The following is a 17,559-nucleotide window of genomic DNA, read 5'->3' on the forward strand; positions in this document are numbered from 1 at the left end:
GATTAAAATGTCACCGATAAATAAAAGAGAATATTTTAATCTACTGTAAGCCCTTTCTTTTCCAACAAACATTTTTTAAATGTCTTAGAGGTGGAAGTCTGCATTCAAATAAGTTGCTGTAAAGATAAAAATTAAAAGGAACCGAAACAAAAATATATTTAGCTGATAGCTAAGTAGGAGCAAAGTGATCCAAAGCATAGCTCCAAAGAGACTTAGCATCTGTGCACTGAAACGCTTGTTTTAACAAGTCCAACTGTGTTTTCTAACTATGCCAATCCTTTCCCTTGGCTAATGGAGGATTCAGTTTACAGAATATATCAAACTGCAGCCTTCTTGCTGAGAAGAGCTGAACGCTGCTTTAATTTCCCAGTCGGGAGCTGGTATTTCATCATGAACCAGGCATATTAAATTGTTGTGTAAATGGAAAGACCACAATGTAGGCCATATGGCAGTTTCTCTTTGCAGAAGAGGAGAGACCTTCAAATCAAAATGTTAAGTCTGTGAGCCATTTGATGTCACAGTCATTAGTTTAGAGATATGGACAAGAGATTTCTTTATCTCTTCTAAGTGTTCTTCCTTCCTTCCTATGCCACATGAGAGAGATGGGTTCATTTAGAGTTGAAAAAGCAATCTAGGTCAACCTAAATCTGTTACACTCTGAGTGGGACTTCCAGAAGTTTCTATTCCATAACAGAGGAGAAAACACTACTTGAAAAATCAATTTTCCAAGTCCACAAGTAGGGTGATGCTTTACTTTGGAATGAGCTAGAAAGATTTTAGACCATCAGAAACAGGTTTCCTGAAGTGAAGGAGCAGAAGTGGTTCCATGTAATTTCTTTCTCTAAAACAGGTACTCTTTCCTTCAATTTGCCATCTCCACCTTAACTTTTTCTTGGCACACTACTGTTCAGTTTTTACAACTCAGCTCAGAAGTCACTTCATTCATCCATCCAAGAAATTTATATTACAGTCAAATGGGTGTCAGGTATCATTCTAGGTGTTACAGGTATAAGACAAGTTACTTATTCTCATGGAGCTCACATTCTAGAGAAGGACAAAGAAAACGTTAAATAACTAAGGTTCCTTGAATAATGGCAACTGCTATAGAAAAGTCAAACGAGGTAATGTGAGGAGAAATAGTACATGTGTAAAACATGATACTCATAGGATTGTCGATATCTGTTGATTCAGCACTTTTGATATCTATTTTAATCATTTTTTTTTAATAATAAGACTTTCTTTCAAAGATTTTCTTCTCCTCAGTTCAATAAATTCGTAAAAATTCTGAAGTTCTGTTTTGACAGCAAGTTCCCCACTGACATCCTTTATAACCATGTCCTCTTTCCCCACCGCTGCTATGGCAAATTCTAGTTCAATTCCCTTCAATTCTGGCAATGCCATTAGAGTTACTAATGGGGATCTTTTGTGAGAAGGCAGCTCCACTCCTTCAGTGCCACTGGCAGAGTCAAACCTCTGAGGGTCAGCCCCTTCACAGAAGAATCACTCTCTCTTTTCTGTGGAGTTCCACCTTTTCCTTCTCCATAGCTACTCTCAGGGCCCTGGACATTTGGTTCAAGCACAAGTGGGCCAATGGCACAGCAAATGCAAAGAACTGAACATTAAATATAAGATAATTTTCTAAAATGTTATCCTCTGGGCTGGAAATGATATTTCACAATTCCCGATGCCATTTGTTTTTCTCATTTTCACTCTTCTTATAGCATTATAGAATTCTCACTCAGAAGCCAGGGGAATTATGTTTATTCTTAGGTATTCTTGAGACGTAGATATTTTAAAATCAAAAATTTTGTTTGGGACAGTATTCCACATAAACATTTCTACTGACTCTTTTCAGCTTTCAGTTATTAAGGTACTTATATTTTGGCTTCTTATTCGTTTCTGCAGTCCCTGAGAAAAATCTCAGGATTGTTATCTGAAAATGTAGCCGACACCAATTATCACCAGTTTCTCTTTTCTTCACAGTTTTAGCAGCAAAAAGGCTTGGTTCAAAGATATTCCAACAAATGATGGCAGGGATATTGATTTTTTTTCTTAAAACAATACAACCTTCCAGCAAAACTGCAAGGTATGTGTCTACATTCACATAAAAACATGGTTAATTGTGACAAATGAGTGATTCGGAGGGCTTCTATACAAGAAATGACCTAGGATTTGTTCAGCAGCACTATGTGATTCTCTTATACATAAGGTATCAAGCACCATCAGTTGCCAATCTTCTCAGGTAAATTCTTCTCTATTGCTTTGTGGAGATATACAAAAGGCAAATTTAAATTTTTAAACAACTACAAAGTTAAAGAACTTTATAACAACTAAGGTTTTAGGCAACCATAAACTTTTAGTGGATAAAGTTCAGATTTTTTTTAAGGGGGTATGATTAAGTTTTAAAATTTACTTTGTTGATCTTTCAAAGAAGAATACATTCTGTAACAAAAGCCCAAGATGCAAAATGACACTCTCAGACTGTATTTGCTCAAGTATAGTCATTTCCCCTCATTCAGCTTGCCTGAAAATTTCTATGCAAGATTATCTGTCTGGAACACAAGCACTGTGAAATCCTATAACATATTATTCTTCACTGTAACATCCTCTTGTCCTTCCATAGCTGATCTCATTGCAGCTCAAAGAAAATTAATCTCCGCCTATAATATAATAGCTTGGTAAAACTGTGTCACATAATGCAAGGAAGTGATCAGGCACCTGCATGTTTAATTTGACCCAAGATTTCCAATCCGGAAACTCAGATTCCAGAATTAATAAATGGCTTAGTTTAAGTCTCTTCTTTAAACTATGCAGTTATAACCAGAATGCCCTGGTACAGAAGGCAGTCAAATCAAAATGCAAGCTGTACAAAGTCTAAGATTCTCAGAAACTAGGAACCAGCTTTTTCTAGATCACTTCCTTTCTAATTGGGTAGGAAAAAGGGGAGATATGTAGAAGACAATATATGACAGTATTATTTTGGTTCCTCTCTCACTGGCAAATTTGTAATGATAATAATAATACCTTTACCTAATTATACTATTTATTTAAAAAGATAATATTAGAAATTATAAGTCTAAAGATTTATAGTGTATCCTCTCTCTTCCAGCTTTTAACAAATACAAGCACAAACATGCATATTATGCATATGAAAATTATTTCAGTATTTAATAAGTATTATACTGATATTTCCAGTGTCTTGTTGAGTCAGGAAGCACTGGTGGTTGTTCTATAGTTACAAGTACCTTATGAACTCCAAGAAAATGAACTTTTAACATGCTCGTTTTAAGTCCTTACAATAAGAGGATAAAGAAATGTGTACTGAATTAATAAGTGAACCATTGCATTGTGTAATGAATTCAATTAAGATTTCAAAAGCTATTTCTTTAAAGAGTCTGATCTTTATTAGATTTTAATTAATGTTCTCATTCACATCCAGTATGACTGTGTAAGTGTGAGTGGCTGTTAACTGACTTTCTAGCATCGAGAATATTTATACCCATCTTAGAAACCTTATTTCCTTCTTTGGGGGCACATGTATATATCCCAGCAAAGGGAACCACTCACTACAGGCCATTAAAACATTAATGTGTTGATGTGTTTCTCTTGGGACATATAGTATGAGAAAACAGAAACTTTTGAAATAAAAAAATTAAAAGTTAAAATTTGCTGAGGATATGCAAACATTCGATAAACTTATTATACCCTGAAAAATAGATGATAGGATGCAAATTAAAGTGACTAAACTATTTCCACTTCATTATCTTTTTGCCGAAGTATCCTGACTGCTAATTTTACTCTCCTCTACTAAGTAAATTCAACCATGGAGAAGTGTCTCCATGGATAATTGATAGGTCAAAATAGTCATACTTAATTGGAGCATATTTACAATTAGGATATTCAGGTTATTTAGCAATAGGCTAGAAGCAATTTGTGTGTGTATATGTGTGTATGTGTGCAATATGTTTCATAATTCAATCTAAAAGGAAATAATCCTTATTTTCTGAAATGCTATAAAGTAACATAATTGGTAACAACTTGCAAAAAATTCACATGTTATTGTATGAAGAGCAGTGGCTTAAAGTTATAGTCCATCCTTGTCACCGCCAATCCTTGTAGCCAATGAATGTCTCAGGCTCCTCATTTGTACAAGGGGATGAAGTAATGGATTAGATCCCTCTTCATTGTAAAGTTTATAAGAATGTTTCTAAATAATTTAGTTTTTAAAAATATATGTTTGTTCTTCCATTTTAATTATAATGCATTTGAGAAACTGATATTGAAAATGGTAAAGATTATATATTTTTGTAGCTATTTTAATTGAATATGGAGTTATACAATATATGTGAAGTTACTTAATACAATTTCTGGCACATCAAGCGCCAGTTATTTGGGAACTTTTCTTGGGTATACACACACGTGTATAGAGTGAGGAAATTAGAATTTTCAGAATTGAAAGTTAAGATTTGAAATTTTACATCTTAAATTTGAAAAAGTTTTCAAGATTATTTATTCCACGTCCACCTCCCCACCCTCTAGCATTCACACACATTGATTTAGAGTGAATTTCACTGCTAATGGATTAAGACACAGCTACTCAGGAAAGTACACAACTTGACATTTAAATTCTCCAGTGCTGATTTACTTGGCATGAGCACAGAATCTATAACACCTCAGGAAGGTCTTATACGCTTATCTACTGCTCTCTATTACACCAGCCTGGTTGCTTTTGTTACTGCCTAACATCATAGCACAAACTATGTTTCAGGTGCTATCCTAAGCATTTTATGTATGCAAAATCATTTAGTCCTCTAGGTGAGCCTAATGATGTAGGAATTATTATCCTGATTTGAGAGATTTGAAACAGAGGCTTAGAGAAGATCAGTGACTTTCTCAAGACCCAATGGCATCTTAAGATCTGACTCTGATCCCTCCATCCTTAAACAGTATCCTTCCATCACATTTCAAAGAGCTTCACAACCAGTCCCTGACACTATTTTGTTCACTACGAAGAAAAAATGAGTTGCAGTTAATTTTTACCCACTAGAACATGAATCATCATAAATATCACCTGCCTCCATTTTTTTTCTAAATGCTAGCGTCTTGTCCTAGAAAACATCCACAATTCTAATATTACAAACAAAATATACAGACTTCCTTTAAAAATGTGGACTCTAGAATAGGCAAGAAGGCATTTTAGATACTCAGAAAGCTATTAAAATAAGCAAGTGGCAAAAAGGATATACCCTCAAGAGTCCTATTCCAACAGAATCAGAGCTGGAAGGCTGCAGAGAATTTCTATCTCAATAATCACTTTACAGATGATGATCCGAAGCCCCCTAGATGTAAAAACACATTGCCTGGGAACGTGCAGTTGGGTCCTATTGACAGAGATGAGACTAGACCCTGGGTGCTGCATACTTTGTGACATCATGCTGCTTCCTAGTCGTTTTATAGTTTTGTTCCTAAAGATAGAATTTGATAATTTAATTTGCAATATTATGAATGAGGAACCATCAAGCAAGTACATATGCTTAGGCTCCTCAGGCATAACCTTTTAAATTGCATGCGGTACAGTTTAATAGGGGAAATATCCGGTACAGTTGTATAGTTTTAGCAATTGGGACCTTCAGACATAAAGGGAAGGTCTAAATTTAAGAGTAAGTAAAACCTGGGCACAGAATAAAAAGCCTCCATTATTAGCACAAGCGGAAGGCCACATGGAAAAGGAGCAAGCTAGAGATAGAGTTGAAATGAGGACACAGTGAGAAACCAGCCATCTGTCCACCAGCAGTGATGCACATAAAGTAACCACAGGACACCACTGCCTTCCAAATGAACCTGTTCAAAGAGTAGATTCCTAAGATCATAAACAGTATGTGTTGGTGCATTTATCAAATTAGACCTTAACATTGTTTTAAACTCAAGTACTATACACTATGATAAAGAGCCCAGAAGTTTCATATGCGTATCTGTTAACTCTTCCATAGGATGAAAATGTGACGTTGAGAATGTCAAAGAATGTTTAATTACTTCTAAGTGTATACTTAATGCCTCATGATAACACTTACTATTTCCACAGAAAGGTGGTATTACTTTACTATATACCTCATTCTGGGCCAGTAGTATAGAGTAGCAAATGTGAGAGGAGAGGGAGATATTAAAAATAAAAATTTGAAGTTGGCTTTTCCCATGAAGTTTCTGTACTTTGCACACTTCGCTAAAGAGTGCTACCCAGAGACACTTCTCCCTCATTTTCTCTCCTAGACTCCACAAATACAATGAAGTATCATAATGGTCTTTAAAGAAAGCATCACAATGGAATAATAATTTGCACCACTTTTATTCAAAGAACTCAAAGTACTTTACTAATGTTAGCTCATTTATCACACCCGGCTGTGAAGGAGGGTGAACAGATCTGCTGAAGTAGGGCAAGAAGGTCTTAGTCAGCAATGTGGTGCTGAGGCTCTCTGAAAGCTAAGTGTGAGGCCGGAGAGCCAAAAAAAAAAACAAAAAAAAAACAAAAACAAACAAACAAAAAAACCCAAAAAACAAAAAACAGGAGAAATAAAAGAAGTAACCAAAAGGGAATCTTGCTACTCTATTCACTATTCAGCATTAAGTGCACTATTACCAAAAGGCTAAGTCTAATGATTTGGTTCACACTTATAAACACCTGTTAAGATCTTGTAGGAGAAACAAAAAAAGACACTATAATTTTCTGTTTAAAAAATTGAAAAGAAATACAAATAGAGATCATTTATTATAAGTTTGAAAATTGATTTGATATGAAATATTCTATTAAAGATGACTCCAAAGTTAGAGTCAATGCCACAAATATTTATTCAGTAAAAATGATGTATTAGGAACTGTGCTAGAGGTGGGGATACAAATAAAAACAAAATGATCTTTTATACGTTTTCGGTATAATGGGAATCTTTTAGTCCTATAGTTTCTGTGCATCTTTTATATAAATGTTGCAAATAAAATACAAAGAAAAATTAGAGATGGAGAGAAAATAAGAAAAAGAGTAAATATATATATAAAAAAAGACTTAAAAGTATAGCGGTAGTTTAAGTAGGCGTTCATTGAAATATAGATCCTTTTTGTCATAGCATTTAAGGCATGTCATCATTGTGTCCATCTGAATGCTTGGAATGATTCATCTAACACACTGGCCTCAGAATTCTATGATTAGCTCACTATTAACAATTTTTCATTTTAAATTCCTATTTTAGCCATTATTTCAATGGTCATATCCACCATTGAAGACTTCATTATAACTAATAGCTTAACCAACTCCAAAACCTCCATTCAGATCACCGCTTTTTGTATTTGCAGCTCAACCTATCCTACTCCAACAATTTTTTTTACCCCATCAGGACTTCCAGTTCATTAACTCCACTTCTTTTTCATTGTTCACCACCTTCCCATATGAACTAAGTTAGATTCTTTGTCTATCACTAAGATGACTTGTAGACACATTATGGTCTATGTATGTCCACCAGTCCTTTTTCTGGACATTGCTTTGAGCTCCGCTCTTATAACTCAACCGCCCTCCTTTGCTCTATCAGTATTGGCATTCTTTTGTTCCTAGAACCCAACACACCTATTCCTATTTTAGAAACTTTGCCGTTGTTAGTCCCCATGTTTTTCCCCTCAGATATTAATATGGCTAGCTGTCTCCTATTAAGGTCTCTGCCCAACTGTTCTTTCATAATCCTGCTTCATATATATATTTTTTCATGGCATTTACTACTACTGGACATTATTTCATGCATTCATTTATTTTTTGTTTATTGGCTGTCTCCCCAAGAACACATAACATCCATGAATGCTAGAGTTATAGCTTATTCATTACTGTATACTAAATACTTAGAATTCTGCCTGGAGCAATGAGGATTTTTAATATTTGATGAAGAAAAAAAGGAAGAAATGAAAGAAGAAAGATAAGAAGGAAAGAAACATTTAGGAGGTAAATTAACTTTTAAGGATATTTGGGACTTAGCACGAAATAAAAGTTTTTGAAAGACTGGAAAATTTCTAGGAGGAATAGAGAAGCACAACACCCCTTTGTGCCATTCTATATACAGTTGCCTTATAAACCATTCTAGCAATCTAAAACTGTTTTATCTAATACGGTAGGCGCTAGCCACATGTGGCTATTTATATTTAATCTAAATTAAATACAATAGAATAAAACTAAATAATTATTCACTCACATGAACAGGGCTAATAGTTACTTTATTGAACAATGTTGAGAAGAAAACATTTCCAATACCACAGAAAGTTCTACTAGACAGCATCGTTCTAGATTCTGTTATTTTAAATACTAAACTATTAAATCTGTTCTAATATGGTGAGATTAATTAAAATTACATGTAAAGCAATTTAAATATCAACACTGGATTTCTCAGAAATAGGTAATGACTTGTGTTTCACTTTATTTAGTTTGTAATTTATCATTATTATTTGCATTAACTTCTTTTCTTGAGATAAAGGAAATGAATTTAACACAGTATAATACTAAAGTGAACTGGATGCTTGACTGTTTTCTTTATTTTAAGGCTGGAGAGAAAGCAGAAGAAGAGATAAAGAGTAGAGACAAGGGGAAATATATTCATCTATCCGTTCATACATCTATCCATCTATCTTTTCTTCCATCCATCCATCTATCCTTCCATCTTCTCCTTTTAAAAGTTCTTATTGAGTATCTGTGATATTTCAAGCATTTTGCTTTGGTGCTACAGGTTAAAAGTGGAAGAAATCATAATGTCTAAGCTCAGAAAGTTCATAATCTAATAGGGAAGATTGATATATAACATAGTAATGAAAATAGTTCAATAATAGATTAAGGTTAAAATGCTATGAAAGCAGAAAGAAAGAAATCATCTCCCTGGGGGAGATTTAAAAACATTTGAGTGGTGTCTTAAAATATATGAGAAACAATGTGTCAGCCTGGAGAGTGAATTTTTTTTTTTTAACTAAAGGGATCAACCTTTGCAGAGGCAAACTTTGCTTGCTTAAGTAAGAGAAATAGTCTTGGGAGGGTTTGGTTGAAGGTATGTTGAAAAGAAAGCTATAAATTGAAATTAGGAAAATAACTTGAGCCAGATTGTATAGGGTTTTAAAGATTTTGTTAAAGGATCTGGATATTATTCTTCCTCATATAAAAGGGCAAAGCACACAATTCAGATGAACCCTGTTGAAAGAGGAATAGCTGTAGAACAGATAAAAGCACAAAGAGCATAGTGCTGGAGCCTCCTTTTCTGAGAATCCTGGAATAAAGTCATAAATGGGAAATTTTGAGTTTCAAAATAAGAAACCCATTTTTCTTCTAAAACCACTAATGCAGATTTACCAGAAGAAGCCAAAAGAAACATCAATTTGGGAGATAGTTTTCTCTTAGACCATCCTTATTGGTAATGCGTATCCTTCTTAAAAAGTTTTTCCTCCAGTTATGCTTGATAGAAAGTCCTGCTTCTTTCCACCCCCTGAGCTATGCATACAGAAAAAAACAACAACTTCCATCTGTTCTTTTTTTACCAGAAATTCCTTTAATAGTATATATAAAGTTTATCATTACAAAAGTTATCATTTGAATAACACAAGTAAAATATAAATATTGGTAATCAAAATTTAGCAATTTATGTTTTCAAAAAGGAGAAAGAACCTTTAAAAAAAGTATTCAGAACAATTTTATATTCTAAAGTGAATCATAACTTGCTAGATTTGTTTCAGCTGGCAACAGAACCCCATACTTTTCACTGAAATCATTTTTCTCAGTTTTTGATGGATATTTATATTTAATAACTAGGTAGAGGCACTTTTTAAAAAAAATTTAAGCGCATGAATTAGAATTGTACATAAAGATTAGAAAGTACACTTGCCTTACAGGGATTTTGTTTTAGTAGGTTCAAGATATGGCCTGGCCTCTCAGACTATGAAAAGCCCCAAAGGTGATCCCCTGTGAACAACCACAGGGAGACAAGAGGACCCAGAATTGTAACAAGGACTTTTGTGTTTTCTCCTCCTTTTCTTTTTGCCTCTTCCTTTTCTGTTTTATTAAAGAGAGAAGACAGTATGACTTCAAAATAAAATGTCTCCTTAATGTTCATCCTGATTTTTTGTGTCTCAGACACTTGGATTTAATCCTTTGTTATACATCGATGCATTTATACAAGACTTTATAGAATCATAGAGCTGTGAGGTGAGAACAGAGGTGGGATTAACATCCCTCTCACTCGATATTTTAGCAAAGCTTCACTCTGTGGTTGTGTATTATCTGATATTTCTAGGTGGGGAAAGACCTGCAAAAATACCCAACTGAGTTGACTTAACAGGACTGAAATAAATATTTCATTAATCTGGCCTAAGGAGAGAACAAATGAGACAGCGAAAGAAAGCGAAAAAAAAATCTCTAAGAAGACTCATTGTTTTCTCTGTTGCTGCCTCCTCTTCCTTGTAAATATAATGGGAGCATCGAGCTAATCAAGTTGTGAATTGATATACCAACAACAGATCCCTTGCACCTTCTAAAAAAATCTCATCGGCTTTCAGAAATGTACACCATACTAGAGGTGAAGTGAACCGTAAACTATAGATTGTCAGATGCTTCGGTCTCTTACCAATAATGAACAGTTACCAAGAGGGGTTGCCTGTGTAGTAGTTTTCAAATCAGCGACTCTAAATTTTAAAATGCCGGATGATCAATATCTGGCCAAATGCATTTTGAGCATAAAAATCTTAAATATGTGCATTAGCTATATAAAGTAACTGGCAGTCTCCTCGAGGCTGGCAAAATATTAGACACTGTTAAGCAGTATTTGGTACCAAATTATCTATAAGAGCAACAACCACGGGAAATATTTTCCTTTTGGTAGGCTTATTTTACATTGTTATACCTTAAGAACTTAGGGGACAACCATTTTGAAAGAAGGCAAGTTAAGAGACTAAACTGATTAGAACAGTTTGGTGTTAAAGAGAAGCAACTGCTAAGAGGTGAGTGGGTAGAGATAGTAACAACAAAGAAACACGTTATATTAGAAAAACAGTAGCTGTTCTTTAAAATTATGAACAAGTGAATACAAAAATATATTACTTGAAATTTTAATGAGGTCTATTAATGGCATTTTATCTTAATGGATAATATCTTGATACGATGATTACTTTAATTGGAGGGTCAGGCAGAACATATGAATAGATTACAAAACCGTTTACAGATGTGCATATGAAAGGGCCATGGATGGCTGGGAAGAGAAGCTGAGGATTTAACATTTCCATCCTAGAGGATCATCCTGTCATTTCCCAGGAAGCAGTGAGTTACAGTGGCCAAATCATAGACTTTGGATTCAAATTCATAGCCAACTTTGAAACCTAGCTTAACTTCTTTGAGGCTCATTTTCCACATATGTAAAAGGAGAATTACAAAATTTTCTTCATAAGAGGAGTCAAGGAAGGTTAAAGAAACTCCTTTTTCTACAAGTGAGACCATTAATCCTTTAGCATCCAAAACTCATAGCCTCACCATCCACCTGTGTCAGGAGGACTGATCTCATTAAGGACTTTATCTCCACTCCCTGTCACTCTCGGCAAGAAGCCTGGAGACTCTAAGGTAATCCCACCTGCCTGAACTCTAATCTCCATACGCCCTGTGGACAAGGAGGCGTTTCTTCTCCTTCACTGCCTTCATCTCCCCTGGAGCATTTATCACCATCTGATGATGTAGTTTAATATTTCAGTAATTTCTAGGTTTATTTATTAAATTTTTTCTAAATGTAAGTTCCTACTAAAAATATAGCTCCATGACTGAGAAATTTTATCTAATTTGCTCAATGCTGTATGCCCAGGGCCTTATGAACGTGCCTAATACACAGTAGGCCCTTATTCTAAGTTCATTTTCTTGTGATTTCTCTCCTAGAACTTTACTTGGGACCTATGTTAGTGAGAACACCGATCTAACATGAGCTGACCTAACACACTCTCTCCCCCATATCCACATACAAAAAAGTAAACAACCAACCAAACAAACAAAAAACAACCAAATCCCAACTCCGTGTTAAAAAAACAAAACAAAACTATATTGATTTAGAAACATAGTCCTGGATTATTGCAGAAATAAATTAAGTTAGGCCCAGAAAACAAAATTCTGAGTTTGATCTTTCTTTGAATAAGTCTCCTGATCTCAGTGTTAGGAGTGTGTTCTGTGCACTGATTAGGTGCATTCAGACATTTCAGAAGAGTAGGAACAGCACTCCTCAGCTGACTCACGGCCTTTCTGCTTCATAGTACTATGACCTGGCTATGTTCAGATTATGCAAATACAAAATTAGTATAATACAAAGGTCTACTCTATTAATTTCAAAATTTTGTATTAGATACATAAGGTTATGAATTATAAACCCTAATGTGCTAAATAAGTACAATTTATTATTATTAGATTCTAACCGACGATCATTATTTTTGGAGGGTTTAAATGGAATAAATATCAACTATATGTGTAAAAGATAGATTATTTCAATTTCCTTGACATAGTGAATACCTCTTAAGAAAAGATTTCCTACTCTTTCTAAGTGAGGAAAACCTGATATATACAGAGTCATCTAGGGGATCACAACAGTAAACAACATAACAACAAAATTACAGATCAAGCTCTCTTGTAGACAGATGCTACAATGTGCTAAAGAAATAATACATTAGGACATAGTTCTTATCCTCCAAATGATCTATCTTATAGACAGAGGGCATTCATTAGCATAAATGACTTTACTAATTGTTTAACCCACATAAATGCAAGGAGGCAAATATTCCAGTCTTTGTATAAAAACTGGCTCAAATTAGCACATAAAACTATAGTAATTAAAAGCTTTGAATTCACAAAATTCATATCAAATGTAGAATAGACTCAACATATAATGAAGCTTACAAAATATTTTCTAAATTTTCTTCTACATATTTCACATCTTAATTGCCTCATGAATACTTTTATTTCTTACCCCACAGCTTTCAATTGCTCTTCCTTTTTCTTTCTTCTAACTTCTCTTCGTTTATTTTGTATTTCAGATTCCACATATAAGTGAGATCAGAAAGTCCTCTAAAAATTGGTAGTGATAAAAAGAAAGTATTCAAATAGAACTAATAAAAGTTGAGAATTAGGCAATGAATTCCATTTTTATTATAATAATATTATTCCATCATCATCATCATCATCATCATTATTATTATTATTTCACAAAATGGAATTCATTGCCTGGTTCTCAACTCTTATTAATTTGATTTGAATACTTCTTTTTATCACTACTGATTTTTACTTGATCAGATGTACTGGTTGATTACTCTCTAATGAATAAACAATAAAAACATGTCTCCAGTCTGGAGTTCCTGAATCAGAATCTCTGATGAGTGGGGCCTGAGTGAGCATCTTTCACTTTAAACGTCTTCTCTTGTGATTCCATCTCGTATTAGATGTTGCTTGCCATCTAATATCAGAAGAAAGACTGGTAACCACACTATTAATTTCAATACGAGATAAACTGAGACCAGGTATTCTGGAAAGCTATGAGAAGTTCTACAGAGACACAGAGTTTGGAGACATTGATCCTGACAGAGGAGCCTTCTAAAGAGATGATATATTAAAAAAAAATCTGTGAAGGATGAATACAAAGTAATAAGGACCACTTAAAAGGAACACTTATTGCATACCTCACTGATGAGAAGAAAAAGAGTTTGACTTGAATTCCCTCTTGTAGGATAAACCTGCAGCTATTTGAAGGCAGACTTCTCATCTTTTTCTAAGGAAAAACACTTCAGTTTTCTTGTGTTGAGGAATATTTAAACATTAAGCTTGACAAGGCCTGATATGTGAAAACATACCATTTACAGATGCTTTTGTCAGAATTCAAAAACAAATCTATCTTTAAAACCAACAAATCAACATTCTGACATCTCCAAAATTCTAATAAAGACACATATTGAAGCAACTTAATTTCATGTCAGTCGTTTTTTTTTTTTTTTTTTACTAACCTCCAAAGTAAGAACCATCCGTCAGCTTCATTTCTTTACTGGACTTTGTGATGACACCAGCAACACCATGTTGAATGAAATACATTTTTTTACCCACGGCTCCTTCTCGTATGATATAATCTCCAGGTTGAAACACTTCAAATCTCAACTTGCTCAGCATGGCAGTCACAAAATTAGGATCCGCGTTAGCAAAAAGAGGCATTGTAGCCACTAGTTTCCGACAGTTGAAGTTGACTATCTCCTAAAGATGGCAAGAGTAAACAAATATTAGGGTATTAATGGTATCAGGAAGAGAAACTTGCTGATATTAAAAAAACAGATAAATAGCTTCACATCACAGTTTAAATTCAGAACCAAATATATATTAATTCTAAAAATCTACATATCTCTTCAAAACCAAGGATCGTCTTATTTTTGTGTTAAAATTTTGTATTCCCAGCTCCTACTGTAGTATAGGCATATAGTAAACATTCAATATATGTTAATTAAATATATATCTCAGCCTTTATAACTTTGCATTTATTACTCTTCATATGAAATTAGAAATTCTAAAACGTAGAAGAATTTTAGTCTCTCTTTTATCTTTTTTAGGGAGAAAAGAAGCCACACCATTTCCTATTAGCTATATCATTATTGCTTCTGTGCTCCATTGTGCTAGACAGTTTAACTCACACCTGCTGACAGGAATTCTGAAACAAGGGCCTGACTGCCAGACAACAGTATTTTGATGTTTTCTCTTAATATCCTTCACAATGGAGTGAGGACAGAAAAAGATTACATAAAGGAGTCTCTAATTCTATAATTATGTATTTGATCTGTTTCTAGGCTAGAGCAGAAAATCACTCTCTTCAAAGTCTCTCACGTTTCCATCGGACTGGAGAGAAGTTGCATTCTCCTTTCCCTCACTTATTTTCTTTCTGGGCAGGAAAATTCTAAATTAGATCTACGTGTTTAATTTCAATCTGTGGATTCCGGTCCAAATTTGACATCTCTCTGGACTAAAATAGGGAATGGGACCAACCATTTTTAATCTTGCAAGTCGGATATGTAATGGAATAAACAATGGGAATCTAAATTTGACCACAATGCCATTTCTCAGAAACTTCTCCAATGAGCCCTAAAGGAAAAGGGTGGAGCCTAAATTTGTGACCTTGCTTAAAACACGCAGACACAAAAATAATCTCTGCTAAGAGGTGGGAGGAAGGCAAAAAGGGAATAGGGCCTGAGTTCTGAATTTCCTGCTTTAGGAAATAAGTTATATAAAACTCTGGATTCCAAGACTGAGAAAGATGGTTTCTCTAGTCTTGCTTCATAAAATGACCTGATAGTATCCCAGGATTGATAAAAAAATATTCCAGCTGATAAACAGGGCGTGAAATTTGGGGTCAATCATGGAAAGGAAGATATTTCATCCTCAACAATATCTGTGAGTTCATCATATCAGAAAAGTGTCTCTAATGTGGAGCTTCATGGAAGATTGTAAAATATTTAAAAATCAGCAAAAAGAACCAGAAAATGAACATAGCAACAAAACGATAGAAAGATATTACACATGGTAGTTGGTGTGGCATCATTCAAGCCCAAGTAATACACAGCTGATCCATGAGTGGCTGTATCTAAGGCAATTTGTGGTCAATTTTCACTGGTGCTGATGAGCTGTGGTAGGGACTACAATAAGGTTCAGCATATAGTAAGTGCACAATAAATACACATGCATGCATGGATGGAGGGAAGTAAGGAGAAAAGGCAGAGGATAAAAAAGAAAGAAGTTGAAATCTCATCAGTAGAAAAAATGCTCACAACGTCTAGTTTTATTTCCTTTGGGAGAGATTACTTAAAACTCTTAATACATTTTCTCAAAACCTAGCTTGAGAAAAGAGTGTTATGTGTTATAAAAATGTCCTTTTTACTATTCAAAATACTGCTATACAAAAACACATGAGCATAAAAGGTGAAATGAAGTTAAAAGAAGGCAAAGATATGGCATTAAAATGACCAGATTAATCGTTGGAAATTAATGATCTCACATGTAAAATAACAAGAATACTGTATAGAAAACAAAAAATAATTCAGGTTGCTGAGTAAATGAGCTTTCAAACAAAAATAATAGAGTCCTTTCATCTATGTTCTTTCATTGGAACTATACACATTTTTTTCTTCATTATCCTCTCACCTTTTATTTTAGAAAATATTCGAAAGTATATTTTGTAAGCAATTAAACTGGTGTTAGTTTATATACATAACTTTTTCTGTGATGCATTTCATACTCAGGGATACCTGTTCGAACTGCTTTGATTGTAACACTGTTTGAGGTAATTTCATATTATTGTTATTGATTAAAGAGATCCACTCACTTTCTCTCTCTTTGTGGAACTTTTACTTCCATGTAAATACTATCTGATTGAAACTGTGAATTCTAACAAATATTTGATAGAAAAAGATGTAATGTGACAGAAACTTCTTTGCGTCTAAAAGCGCTCTCTCGTTTTTATATTTCAGGCTGTATTTCATTTTATAGCTATGCCACGATTTATTTATCTATTGTATTCTTCATGACATTTGGGTTATTTCTAGTTTTAGGCTAATAAATCTGTTATGAACATTCTTGAAGTGCCTTAGGCCCTGATTTCTCTTGAATACTTATGTTGGAATTGCTGGGTAATTGGGTAGGCATATATTTTCTTTACTAGTAGACACTACCAAAAGTTTTCTGAAATGATTGTATTATTTTTCTCATACAGCAGCAATATATAAAGTTCCAGTTGTCTTACATTGTTTGCAGAATTTGATGTCATCATTCACTTAATTTTAACCATTAGTAGATATGTAGAGATATCTTACATTTAAAACATTTTTTTCTCATTGTGGTTTAATTTTACATTTCCCCAATGATTAATGTCGTTATGCTCATTTTCACAGGCTTATCGGTCAGATGATTATCCTGTTCAGTGAAGTGTCCAGTCAAGAGTTTTTTCTATTGTAGGAGTTCTTTTTATAGGTTGATGTGAGTTCTTTGTTGGAATATGCATTGCGAATATCTTCTCACTATCTGAGGCTTGCCTTCCAATCTCAATGGTATCTTTTATTGTTATTGTTTTGTTGATAATTTGTTTCCTAGTTTGTTTAATTTTGTGACAATCAGGAAAAATGGGATTTGATATATTTAGATTGCTTCAAGAAAGATTTATGTTAACCATAAATCTGTGCTTTGGAATTGTGCATACTCTGAGACACTGGGAAAGTTTAAGCAATATTGTTTGATTGTAATTAAAAAGAATAGCAATATTTTAAGGCTCCTTCTAGCTTTATTGATCACTTAGGATCATTGCAGAAAGTTCCATTGTGTGAAACATTTAGTTTTCCTCCATTCTACATTATTTTATTCTACACAGTATAGTTCTACAGAGTTTTTTAGCATGGAAGCTACAAATATAATTACTGTCATTACAACAGTGAATTTTTGAGTAATCTTAACAAAACAGGGCTGCTGTTACGTTGCTGAAGTCCTACACTCAGCACATCCTGTAGTTTTAAACT

The 17,559-nt window shown here is 34.0% G+C and overlaps 1 protein-coding gene across 1 annotated transcript in view; it reads right to left on the reverse strand.

The window, feature by feature from the left end:
• Positions 1-17,559, reverse strand: part of HCN1 (hyperpolarization activated cyclic nucleotide gated potassium channel 1) — a 322,326-nt gene that overhangs the window by 22,947 nt on the left and 281,820 nt on the right. The window contains exon 6 of the mRNA XM_039877096.1: positions 14,023-14,263. Within this exon, the coding sequence (XP_039733030.1) occupies positions 14,023-14,263 (241 nt within the window). The remainder of the gene's footprint in view (positions 1-14,022; positions 14,264-17,559) is intronic.

Source organism: Pteropus medius, unplaced genomic scaffold, assembly GCF_902729225.1.
Source record: "Pteropus medius unplaced genomic scaffold, Ma_sr-lr_union100, whole genome shotgun sequence".
NCBI classification, from domain to species: domain Eukaryota; kingdom Metazoa; phylum Chordata; class Mammalia; order Chiroptera; family Pteropodidae; genus Pteropus; species Pteropus medius.